We start from the raw sequence: 13,459 nt of genomic DNA, 5'->3' as shown, positions 1-13,459 counted from the left end.
TTCATAAGTTTCAAGCACTCTAACAATAATACACTTTAAAACAAAATTCCTGTTTTTGCAGATACTTCTGTCTTAGGAAAATTTTAAATACATTTTAATAATGAAGCTTCCACTAAAGGAAGAGTAATACTAGGTTTCCTATGCACCAGTGTGAAAATTGAATTCTAAGCAGACTTTAAATAAATTCTTTTAAGTTATTATCATTAGGCAAAAATGCCTTTAATTGTACTTATTAAGCAACCTTTGTTCTAATCGCTTCTAATATTTAGAAATAACCACAGGATTTCCTTTCCCTTTTTAATAAAAACATAAATATTTTTATTTTGATTAATAAATAGTATTTTCATTTTTATTTTGGTTAATAAGATACTTTTTGTTAATCAAAATAATCATTGTAGTTATTGATTCTCAGTTTTTATTCCATGTGCATAAATGTTATAGGTGACATCAACCGAATTTCAGTTACTTAAAATTGACCTCATTATGAATCTTGGATATGTTTTAATTTGTAAAAAAGGATAAAGTATTCAAAAAATTTGTGATTTCCCTTTAGTTTTAGGGAAGAGAACTTTTACACAGATATGACAACATATACATTTAAAATGAGAAAGTTTTAATTTTGTATGTGTTATTTTAAAAATCATATAAAATATACTTTTCTCTGTGTGTATGTGTGTATGTATGTTTATACATGAGTAGCTCTCAGTATGTCAAGAAACAAAAATAAGTAATAATTTGTCCACAAATAAAATCTTGCTAACATACAAAATGACCCAGATGTCTGATATTTATCATGCCTCCTGAAAGAAAATTAAAGTACAAGCAAACCTTAAAAATTACTATTTGAGAAAGAAAGGGTGTAGCTGTGATGAAGTATAGGGATCAGGACCCTGTGATGATGTGGCTGGCTGGACAGCTAAATTAAAAAAAAAAAAAAAAGTTTTTCCTAGGCAAACATTTTTGTTAGTGTATGAAGTTGAAGACATAGTATTGTAAAACACCATGCCTTTGCAGATTGTTTTGGGGGTACTAATTACTATTCCAAATAATTATTCCAAAACCCATTTTTAGAATAATGATTAGATTCAATGAAAGATAATGTTTCTCTCCAGAATGTATGCAATTGGCATCTAGTAGACAATTTTTATGCTACTTTACCCAATCGCATCCATTTTTACTATATCAAAATATTTACTGGCAACTATTCTTAAATTCTAAATGAACACATAAAGCTGGAGTTTGATAAGAGTTAAAATATTGGGAGATACAAACTGATGGAGGATTTTATTTTTTCATTCCTACTTGAGGCTGCTTTTCGGTTATGTTTGGAATAGGTTCTTTTTCAGTAAACAGATTTTTTTTTTGTATTTTCTTGCTTTCTTCTTTGTTCCTTTTTTCCTTCCTTCCATTTCTCCTTCTTTCTTCCTCTCTAGTCCTTTTACTTTTAATCATTATTTGCATTTATTTTCCTTTTTTCTTTTTTATATTCTTTTAATTGTAAAAATACTGTACAGAGGGGCTAGAGTTACATGTAAACTAATGAGTACATTTCCTATTGAGCATTGTTACCTCTCCTTTGTTTTTCCCATCTCTCCCATCCCCACCTCTCCAACTCCTCCGACCTCCCCCCAGGTTGTACAGTTAGTTTTCAACATAGTGTTATGTACATCTTATTGTTACAATGGGACAACACGTATACTTATTTCAGCATTTTGTTATTTCCCTTCTTCTCCCCAAATTAGAAAAATGTATATGCAAGATGCAGGGCACTGACATCAAATACAAAGAAAGCAGGGATTATACCATGGGGGAAGAAAATATAAGAGAACCAAAAAAAAATCACATAGTACATTTTAAATATGTTAAAAACAATAGCAAAAAAGAAAAAGCCATTTGTGTCCCTATCTTGGAGTTCACTTAACATTATCTTATATAGTCATATGTGGTAGCTCCTTTTTTTCTTTTTTATTCATTTTTTTCCTACTTGGACTTGAATTCAAGACCTGTGCTAGGGAGAATTTCTGTTCTTTGTGTCATGCATCCTGTCTTGTTTTTTGAGGCAATGTTCTGTAATGTTGCCAAAATCTGTTTTTGGATGGTGTTTATACTACCCTCCCATTGTGATTAACTAAGACTACAGGTATAGATCACTATGCCTAGCTTGTTTCTGAGATAAGGTCTTGATACTTTTCTGCCAAGCTGGTCTTGAATTCGATGCTCTGGTCTCTGCCTCCTAAACAAACATCTGAGTTATTTAAACAGTTTCTTTTAGGCTTTAGGTTTATAGTTAAATTTGTAAGTTTTCTGAATTATCTCCAGCAAATACCTTTCTCTTTGACACCAAATCCATGGTGATGTAAACACAATCAAGGCACACAATCCATCTATGCTGTGTTAAATGATACTTCTGCAAAAGAGCACATCATCTGAAATAGTTACCTGAGGATGTACTGATGGAACAGGTAAGAGAAAAAAATGAGATGATTTTACAGATTTGTTTCATGCAAATATGATGTTTTTGTACAAATTTTTATGGTGGTTGGGATAAGAAAAACAGGGGCTTATGATAATTTTATGACTAATCATGAAAATTCACTATTGATGGTTCTTATATGTTGTTCAATAGTTTCATTCTAGCTTCAATTTTATTTCCTCCATAGGAGAAAAAATGTGGTAGGACAGGGAGTTCATAAGGAAGGACTGCTCCATATTAATATCTAAAACACAGCTGTTGATATTTAAACCCCAAAATTAGAAGACAATTGAAGGTTTTTTTAAAAATAATAAATAAATAAATGAAAGGAAGCATTGGCAAGAAACAGCTTGCCAGAGATAAAATACATAAGAAATTAAACAAAGCACAGATAATGTAGGCATGTAGGTAAATTTCTGAATATATGTATATTCTTTCATATACAGCAACTCTAAACATATACAAGTAAGTTTACATTATAGAAGATTTAAATGTATATCTGGTTGCTATCAGATTATACATGTTGATTTTGTATTGATATAATAACAATATGTTCATCAGTTCTGTATTCTTTGATGTCTTTGATGAAAACTTTTTATCCTATCCTTTTCTCCACAACAAAGGTTTCCTAGTCATAGAAAATGCTCATTATTCCAGTCTAGCACCAGGAAGGATTCAAATAAAAAATATAAAATATTCATAGTTGATTGATGCAGGCATTTTTTCCTATTGATGATCAAATTGATAATTGCATTAGTTTTATATGGTTTAATGCATTAATGATTCCTTTTAAGACCATTGAATGATATCATACTGATAGCCTACATACTGAGCTGATGGTAGGTAATTAAAATTATGAGGTGGCCTTCTATGTATTTTTAAAGCATACAGTCAGAAAACATAATGAATGTTTTTGATTGTTTATTTAGTAGCTGGTGAGGGGGAGCAGTCCTGGGGTTTAAACTCAGGACCTGGGCCTGAAGACTTTGTTCAAAACTAGTGTTCTAACACCTGAGTCACAGCAAACTTTGGTGGTGGTGGTTGTTGTTGTTTGAAAGTTAATTGAATAAGTACAACAGTGGTACTCACTAGACATTATGTGGAAAATGAACTGTGTAGAACTTGAGGTTGACGACAGGAGGTAAAAATTGGGAGAGAGTGAGGGAAGAGAAGAGATGGTTCAACAAAAATTGTATTTATTAGCTGACTGATACAATAACTATAGCCCCTCTGTATATCACCTCTACAATAACTATATATAACTATATATATAACTATATATAGCGATATATAACTATATATATAAAACTATGTTTTATATAAAACTATGTACATATAGTTTTATATATATATGTATATATAAAACTATATATATTTGGTCAGTCATGGGACTTGAACTCTGCGCCTGGGTGCTATCCCTCAGCTCTTCAGCTCAAGGCTAGCGCTCTACAACTTGAGTCACAGTGCTACTTCCAGTTTTCTGAGTGGTTTATTGAAGATAAGAGTCTCACAGACATTCCTGCTTGGGCTGGCTTTGAACCGTGATCCTCAGATCTCAGCCTCCTGAGTAGCTAGGATTACAGGCTTGAGTCACTGGTGCCAGGTTCAATAAAATATTTTTAAAAGATATTGTAAAGTTTGGGCATTTACCCCAACAATCGATTACAAACAAGACCATATTAAAGCTACCAGCACAATTATGTTTATTGTAGCATTATTTACCATAGCCAAGATATGGAACCAACCCAGATGCCCCTCAGTAGATGAATGGATCAAGAAAATGTGGTATATATACACAATGGAATTCTATGCCTCCATCAGAAAGAATGACATTACCCATTTGTAGAAAATGAAAAGACCTGGAAAAAATCATATTAAGTGAAGTAAGCCAGGCCCAAAGAAACATAGGTCCCATGGTTTCCCTTTTCTGCAATAACTAGTATATGTCTGAGACAAGTAGAAAAGATCAGATAAGATGATGTTAGGGAAATGAACCCCAAGATAAGGGCACAAGTGTTTTTTTCTTTCTTGCTATTGCTTCTAAAGTATTTATAAGGTACTAAATGATTTGTTTGTTGCTTTGTATGTCCCTCTCTCACGGTATAACCCCTGTTTTCATTGTATTTTATGTTGGTATAATTTGTGGAAGGGAAAAAACAAATTGTTTAAACAGGGATACAGGTCAACCCACTGCAACAATGAGATGTACAAGAGGCTATGTTGAAAAATGAACTTTACAATTTAGACGGGCGGGCGGGTTGGGGGGAGGGAGTGTAGTTGTGGAGATGGGAGGCAAGGGATGGGAGGGGAAAAACAAAGGAGACAACAATGCTTGATATGAAATGTACTCATTATCTTGCTCTCCTAACTGTAACCCCTCCTCTGTACAGTATTCTCACAATAAAAAAAACTTATTTTTTTAAAAAAAAAGATATTGTAAAGGTTAAAATGAGAAACATATGCAATAAATATAAAAGGTTTAAAAAAAAGTAATTTGCCAGGCGCCGATGGCCTGTAATCCTAGCTACTCAGGAGGCTGAGATCTGAGGATCAAGGTTCAAAGCCAGCTCCTGCAGGAAAGACTGTGAGTCTCTTATCTCCAATAAACCACTAGAAAACTGGAAGTGGTACTGTGGCTCAAGCAATAGAGCTAGAGCACTTGCCTTGAGCTAAAGGGACAATGCCCAGGTCCAGAGTTCAAGTTCTCAAAAACTTTCCCAATGAATTTGGCTTCAAACCACAATTTCACAGATCTCAACTTCCAGAATAGTTGAATTACTGGCCTAAGCCACCAGAAACCAGAAATAATGAAGATTTTAAAGGATAGTTCTTCCTTTTCTTGAATAGTTGGCTACATGTATCTTAATACCAGATGGTTACTTGGTAAAAACATGCTTACTTTGCAAAAATATTTTGCCATATTTGTGTCTCATTTAACAACTTCAGTGACAATATTTTATAACACATGTATTTAATCTGACAACTGGAAATGATTGATAAGCAGTGCTAACTTCAAAATTGATATAGAATTTCCTTCAAAATTTTACTTTAATTTTTATAATGTCCATCATCTTTAATGTATATATATGTGGTCACATAAACACTTAAAACAACTGGTTTGCAAAAACTAAACATTTAAAATATTCTATATTCTAATAGCTGCATAATTTTGCCATATTATATATATTATAAATGTATATATTTCAAAACATATGAATAATTTATATATGGGTATAAATATATAAATTTATACATGTATAAATTATGTATGTATAATTTATGAGTATAAACAAATCATTTACAAATGCACATTTCAAAATATTTCAAATTAAAAACATTTAATGATGCCAAAATAAAAACTGAATTGTTATATCAGAATTTTGACATAAGTAGATGATGAATAAATAATATACATGAGTATTTATGAAAAATTCACTTTTAATGTCTAAAATTCACAAGAAATTAACTAATAATACAAGAAATGTAACACTTCAGTGTATTAGACCATAGAGAAAGAACTAATTATCAAGGTATTATTTGATATTAGTACTATTTAAAAAATCTTAACTTTCAAAAATGTTCATAAATTTGTTCAAAGTTCCAGTGCTTGTGATAGTCCCAAAATTATTTTTCATTGATTAACTGTAACTTCACTTTCATTACTAACTATGTTAAATTTGGATCCATCATGCAATTGTATAATTTTTTCAGTAAGAACATTGTTGTTCATGAACTACCACAGCATTATAGCCAGTCTTGACTCTATGATTGGGAAAGTCATATATTGTGTTTCTGGATATGTTGAGAAAACACCTTTTATTTTTTTTACAATAAAAATGGAATTATTGCTGATTTCCTATGCACGTATGAATTGAATTTCTTCAAGTAAATCTTATGCTTTTTTTGTGCCCACAGAGACATCTGGATACTCATCAGGAGTGTAAAAATCCCAACTAGAAGGGAAAAAGAGAAATAATTACCCTTCTAAATTTATATGATGGATGCAATAAATTAAAATTGAATATATATAACAAATATTTCTCATATGTTACATAGCTTCTTGTCAATTTCTTCATATTCATAAGATATCATCATACGTTAAAACAGTATAGCTTGAATAAACATAGAGCATCTATAGGAAAATTTACATAAAACTCTACATTTTTATATCCCACTATTACAAAAATAAATAATTTTTATGAATGCTTACAATCACAGTGTTTCATATATATATGACTTACCCAGGTATTTTCATGACATATATAATAAACCACATAATGATTTAAAGTTATTATCAAAAGAACAATGAATGAAATGTATCTCTGAACATACAGAGAAATCATGCAGTTTAACTTTCTATTTCTTTATGAAAATGACTGGTATTAAAGAAGACCTTCTCAATTCTCCCTAGGCCAACTTTTAGATTCATTGGAACACAACATACCCAGCCTGAGCACATGTAGAAGCAATCCAAACTGAAGTGCATGGATACCATTACTTCTTTCCAACAAAATCTCAGTTCTTAATATATTTGATTTATGTTTCCTTGTTGCATTTAGACAATAATTATACAGAAATAAATGGTAAATATTATCTCAATACTTTAATATTGGTAAAAATCAACATCAAGATAAAAATAAAAGCATAAAATAATTTTACAAACATTCTAACTTTATCTTTATAGGAACTTATTCCAAGAAAGTACTTCTCATAAAAATGAATTTCTATCTTCACTTAAAGATTATAATGTCAATAAAGCTTACCTGGCAGTGTTTGAGTCATTATTGTAAAACTAATCCATGATCCAATCTGTGAAAAATAGACAATTTTAAAGCATGCACATTGGAAAAGCTATATGTAGAAAGAAATTTCCAGAAAAACAATGTTTACATATGAAAGTAAATTTTGAAATTGTATCATATAAGGCAAAGAATGGCATTAAAACTTTTGATAAATATTGAAATTCATAAATATAACTTGGGTTCTGGAAGCTTCTGGGAGGTTGAAATTGGCCAGGCAGTAATTGCAGACTAGTTCAAGTATATATACAAGACCTCTCCTAAACCAATGGCTGGATATGGTGATTGTGCCTGTCACTCCAGTTCTGGGAGAGGCTAAAATTGGGTAGATCTTGGTTTAAGGAAAAACTAGGCAGAAAATTAGGAGATACCATCTCAATAGAGAAAGTTATGTGTGGTGACAAATAGGTGCCATCATAGCCACAACATTAAATAGGAAGATTAAGCTGAAACTGGTGGCTCATGCTTGTAATCTGTGGCTTAAGTGGTAGAGTGCTACCCTTACACAAAAGGACTCAGGTTCTCAGTTCGTACCCAAAACAGGTACACATACACACACAAAGAAGTCCAGTTAGGGAATCAGGGTCAGAAAGCAAAACCTTATTTCAGAATAACTAGTATAAAAAGGAGCTGGTGGCTCTTGCCTTTAATCCTAGCTCCTCAGGAGGCTGAGATCTGAGGATAGCTGCTCAAAGCCAGCCAGGGGAGGAAAGGCCATGAGACTTTTATCTCCAATAAACCACTCAGTGGTGCTGTGGATCAAGTGTTAGAGAGCTAGTTGAGCTGAAGAGCTGAGGGACTGCACCCAAGGCCAGGGTTCAAGCCCCACGACCAACAAAACAAAAAAAAAATGGGTGAAGGTGTGGTTGAGTAACTGCGTCATAAATTCCAACCATACATACACACATACAAAGGCAACATTTCAAAATATTTTATGACAAGGTATTTATGAGCAATTTGTCCTTCCTGCAGTAAAAATTATGGCTAAAATACATTTGTATCCATGTCTTTGATAGGAATTGAGTTTATATTGTTGATCTTGCATTTTAGTGAAGATCTCCATATTTTTTATTTATTTTTTTGCCAGATCTAAGGCTTGCATTCTGGCCCTGGGCACTGTCCCTGAGCTCTTTTTTGTTCATGGCTGGTATACTCTTACCACTTGAGCCACAGTGCTATGAATAATTGGAGACAAGATGGAGACAAGAGTCTCACAGATATTTCATGCATGGGCTGGTTTTGAACTGTGATCCTCAGATTACAACCTTGTGGTGACTAGAATTGCAGGTAAGAGCTAGCGGTACCCAGCAAAGGCTTTCATATATATATATTACATATTAAAATATGATACATATAAAGCATATATATATATATACAATAAATTATCAAATACTACTTTACAGATAAATATGACATACCTCATAAGTGTAGTTAGGACATGAAACCAGGAAAAACATCCATGTAAGAGGGTTATAATTTGGACTTGGGAAACAAGCATTATTTCCTTTTAGAAAAAAATAATCAGTGATGTTACACATTGAAAGTTTGACTATATGCTTATTTTACACACTAGATAATATGTAAGCATAAATTTATGGCCATCTAATTTATAAACTCCAAAGGAATCTACTTTCAAATGTTTTGAGCGTTTTTATGTTCAAATTTATTAAAATGTTATGAGCTTTTCTTTATTCTCATATTTATTAAAACTTGAAAATTCAAACAGTAATGCCTTTCATTATTTTCAAATGTTTATTACAAAGGTAATGTATAGAGGGTTTACAGTTACACAAGTGAGTTAATGAATACATTTCTTTTACAACAGTGTTACTCTTCCCTCATTTTCTTACAGATTTTTCCCTACTATTGGTAGGAATGTAAACTCATTCAGCAACCCTGGAAAGCAGTATGGAAGTTGCTCAAATGAGTAAACATAGAGCTTCCTTATGACTCAGCAATCCCACACCTTGTCTTTTATGAACTGATCAAAAACCAGCCACACTAAAGTTACCAGCACAACCAGATTCAGTGCAGCATGGTTAAGATATAGAATCAACCTAGATGCCCCTCAGTGAACAAATAGAGCATGAAAATATGGTACATAAATGTTATATACATATGTATAAATGTGATGCACACACACACTCACACAATGGAATTCTATACTTTCATCACAAAGAATCACATTGTCCCACTCATAAACAAATGGAAATACTTGGAAAATATGATATTAAGTGAAGCAAACTATACCCCCAAAGACATAGGTTTCATGCTATAAGCTTTGGACTTGCATCATATTGTCTAACCACCTCCATGACTATTTTATTTAAAAAAAAACACCTCAGATACATGGAGGTAATCATTTTCTTAAGATTTATATAAAAGAATAAATATGATTATTTTGTATATATTTCTAGATATAGCTGTGTTTCATGCTAAAAGTACAAAATATGTTTTGATAATTGCATGTATCTTCAAAATCCTCTTTGCTATCAAAATGCATGTGTTTGATTAAGATTATTAAATACTTCAAAACAGTACTGAAGTAGTTAAAATCCAAAGCGAATTTTATAAGAATATTATTTAAATCAGAAGAGTCTGAAAAATATGTCATAAGAGTATTAAACTGAATCAATATAGTTAATTCTGAAATGCCATATGAATTATGTCTGCTACAAAATCAGGAATATTATTTACGGCTCTCATCATGTCCAGCATATTGTCACTTAATTTCTATTTTTTGTTTTCCCCCCTCAGGAAACATTTTTGAAAATAAGCAATGATTTCCAGTTGAACTTTGAGCTGTGACATTTGTAAAGATAAATATGAATTACAAAACTGTTGTTTTATTCACTGTACTAGGTATACTCAGAAAAACAAAGCACTGAAACTCTTTTAATTACAACACAAAAATCATAATAAAAAGTCACTGGGGTAGAAATATCAGCATAAAAAACATATACAAGTACTCTGTAGATCTCTGCAATACTCATCTTTAAGAAAGAAAAAATATGTATGGAATTTAATGCTACTAGTACTGCAGCACATCTAGGTAATTAAAGCTATTAATCTATTAATTAAAATGCTCACACATTACTCAAAGGACTAAACAGTTGAGAAAACTATGCAATTTAAAGCTACTGATTTTCAGAGATAGAATAAGTACACAGGACAGTATGAGATATGACTCCATAGATTCTGGTTTTCATCCCTAGAAGTGGGGAAAAATCAGAAGTATACAAATTCACATTTTTTAGCTTCTTTTTTAAAATATTTTTATTGTACAGATACTATACAGAAGGGTTACAGTTACATGAGTAAGATAATGAGTACATTTCCCCCCCCCTTTGTTTTTCCCCTTCTATCCTTTCCCTCCGCACCTTACCAACTCCTCCCTCCCCCATCTCGAATTTCAACATAGTGTCTTGTACATCTCATTATTACAATGGATCAACCTGTATAGGATGAAGTTAAGTGTAATTCACATTTTTTTTTTTTTGGTTCTGGTCGTGGGGTCTGAAATCTGGGGCTGGGCGCTGTCCCTCAGCTCTTCAGCTCAAGGCTAGTGCTCTACCACTTGAGCCACAGCGTCACTTCCAGCTTTTTTGTTTTTGCTTATGTGGTGCAGAGGAATCGAACCCAGGGCTCTGGCATGCAAGGCAAGTGCTCTACCACTGAGCCACCTTCCTAGCCCCTGTAATTCACATTTTTGTACATGTATTTTTCAGGTTAAATACTGACTATGTTATATGTAAAGAGACATATATGTATAAAAAGTAGGTTGATTATTTTCATTGTACTATCATACAAGTTTATTGTGTATTACTAAATAGTACCATCCATCATGATATTTTTTCAAAATATAGTTTTAATACAAAATCTGTTAAATGAAAAAATAGAGTATTCATTGCATTAAAATCTTATATAATCAGGCTTCATCCCTAATTATATTGATAGACTGACTGCTTTAAGTAGTATTGCTTGAAGAAAGATCTCACTTGTCATCCTGGCTCTCTGATTACTGCTTATTGAAGAGAGAGCAACCTATGCCAACACTACAGTCCCTTTTTGTTTTAATTTAAAACTTCTCTTGGATCAGTATTTTAAATTGATGACTCAGTTCAGGACAATCCGGGTTGTTCAACCTCTCTTTAGAATGTTCTGTTCTTTCTTTGCAGACATTTATTGTTACTGTTAATCTTTGAATGCAAACATGATTTTTTCCTCTTTATAAAGTCATTTCTTTACTATCATTGTAATACTTTTCTCCATCTTGCATTTCAAGGATGCAAGTTGGAGATCAGTATAATCTGCATTCATGAAAAATCATTTGCACCATAAGTTGGCAAAATGAATGACTGGTGAATTCCAGGTATATCACTCACAAACATGTCTGTGGTGAGTTAGGAATTATCATAATAGGTAGGCATCCTATAGTTGAATATATTCATACAGTGCTACAAATACTTGGAATGATAGGCATAGGAGAAAGAACAAACAGGATTGCCAGAATGAACATTAATATGTAAGTGGACATGAAATATATGTATCAATTGCGTATTTGATGGAAGAGTTAATAAACAATTGAGAAATAATGATATTGTTCCATTTGAAAAGAAATAGGGGAGCCTGGGAGGAGAGGGGAGGGAAGGTGCTGGGCGGCCGGGGGAGGGGGGGAGATGGGAAGAATGGGAAGAGATGGTAAGGGGAAACAAAGGAGGAGGCAACAATGCTCGATAAGAAATGTACTCATTACCTTGCTCATGTAACTGTACAGTATTTTCACAAATAAAAAATAAAATAAATAAAATTAACTAAAATAAAGTACCCAGAAAAAAAAAGATTAAGAACACTGAGCTAAGCGATGCGAAGGAAAGTGATTGGTGAGAATGTTGAAAAGGTGACATCGATCAAGATACATTCTATTTATAAACTGCTTTGTCAAATGGCATCTCCTTTGTACAGCTACATAAAGATAAGAAAGAAAAAATTTATAAAACAAAGGATGGGGTAACAATGCTTGATAAGAAATATAATCATTACCTTATTCTTGTAACTGTCACCCCTCTGTATAGTATCTTTACCATAAAAAATTCACAAAGGTCTATCAAAATCAAATACAGGGACAACAAGGAATATGCCATAGGGAGAAGAACATACAAAAATATCACTTAAAAATAACAAAGAAAAACCTCTTGTATCCATATCTCTTGGCATCACCTTGTATGGTCATATGTGCATAACTTTTGAGATTTTTCTGCTCATCTGATAAGATTGTCTTATATGTATTCTAGATATTGCAAATAGGGGAAACCATGGGACCTATGTTTCTTTGGGTCTGGCTTACTTCATTTAATGTGATTTTTTCCAAGTCTTTCCATTTCCTAACAAATATAATGTACATTAATCATATTCACATGCTCATTAGAACTGTACAAGAAGACCCAATGTTGACCATATCTATTTGAAGTTTGCAATCTTTCATTATGTACAGTAAGTTATTGGAATTCCCAAACTGACCTAAACTGTCAGAAGTCTTTGAGTCAGTAAATTACATAATTAGCACATTTTATAGAGATAATTAAGCAATACATTGCTTTATTGTCAATTTTATGTTACTCAACTTACCTAATTTCAGATATCAAAAACAGGAGTTTTGCCTAATATTTGCATGGATGGCATGGTGATATCCAAGTGCATTTCATTTTAAAGGAAGTACTATGTAATGCATTTGATTCAAATATAGAAAATAGGAACAAGCTGGGCACCGGTGGCTCAAGCCTGTAATCCTAGTTACTCAAGAGGCTAAGATCTGAGGATCATGGTTCAAAGCCAGCCTGGGCAGGAAACTCCATAAGACTCTTATCGCCAATAAAACCAGTAGACAACCGGAAGTGGCTCTGTGGCACTGGCCTTGAGCTGAAGAGCACAGGGACAGCGCCCAAGCCCAGAGTCCAAGCTCCACGACCAACAATAAAAGAAAAGAAAAGAAAAAAACAAAACAGGAACAAAACTAAAAAATGTTTCTTTCCTCATTCCAACAATTACTAAAAGTTGTATAGCTTCATAAAATAATTATTAACAACTTCAATCTGAGAATAAAAAGGAAAAGAAACTAACCTGTGTGATTTGGATGAGCTAACATCACATTGATGAAATGATTCCCAGCTTCACAAATCTGTAAAAT

The 13,459-nt window shown here is 32.6% G+C and overlaps 1 protein-coding gene across 1 annotated transcript in view; it reads right to left on the bottom strand.

Annotated features, from left to right (window-relative positions):
- Positions 1-5,989: 5,989 nt before the first annotated feature.
- Positions 5,990-13,459, bottom strand: part of Tecrl (trans-2,3-enoyl-CoA reductase like) — a 69,785-nt gene continuing 62,315 nt past the window's right edge. The window contains exons 9-12 of the mRNA XM_070013079.1: positions 13,393-13,450; positions 8,691-8,776; positions 7,237-7,282; positions 5,990-6,426 (exon numbers count right to left, since the gene is read on the bottom strand). Of these exons, the coding sequence (XP_069869180.1) occupies positions 6,299-6,426; positions 7,237-7,282; positions 8,691-8,776; positions 13,393-13,450 (318 nt within the window). The 3' untranslated portion in view covers positions 5,990-6,298. The remainder of the gene's footprint in view (positions 6,427-7,236; positions 7,283-8,690; positions 8,777-13,392; positions 13,451-13,459) is intronic.

This window comes from Dipodomys merriami, unplaced genomic scaffold, assembly GCF_024711535.1.
Source record: "Dipodomys merriami isolate MVZ:Mamm:240054 unplaced genomic scaffold, mDipMer1.0.p SCAF_9, whole genome shotgun sequence".
Classification (NCBI taxonomy): domain Eukaryota; kingdom Metazoa; phylum Chordata; class Mammalia; order Rodentia; family Heteromyidae; genus Dipodomys; species Dipodomys merriami.
This window is presented reverse-complemented; position numbering and strand designations above follow the sequence as displayed.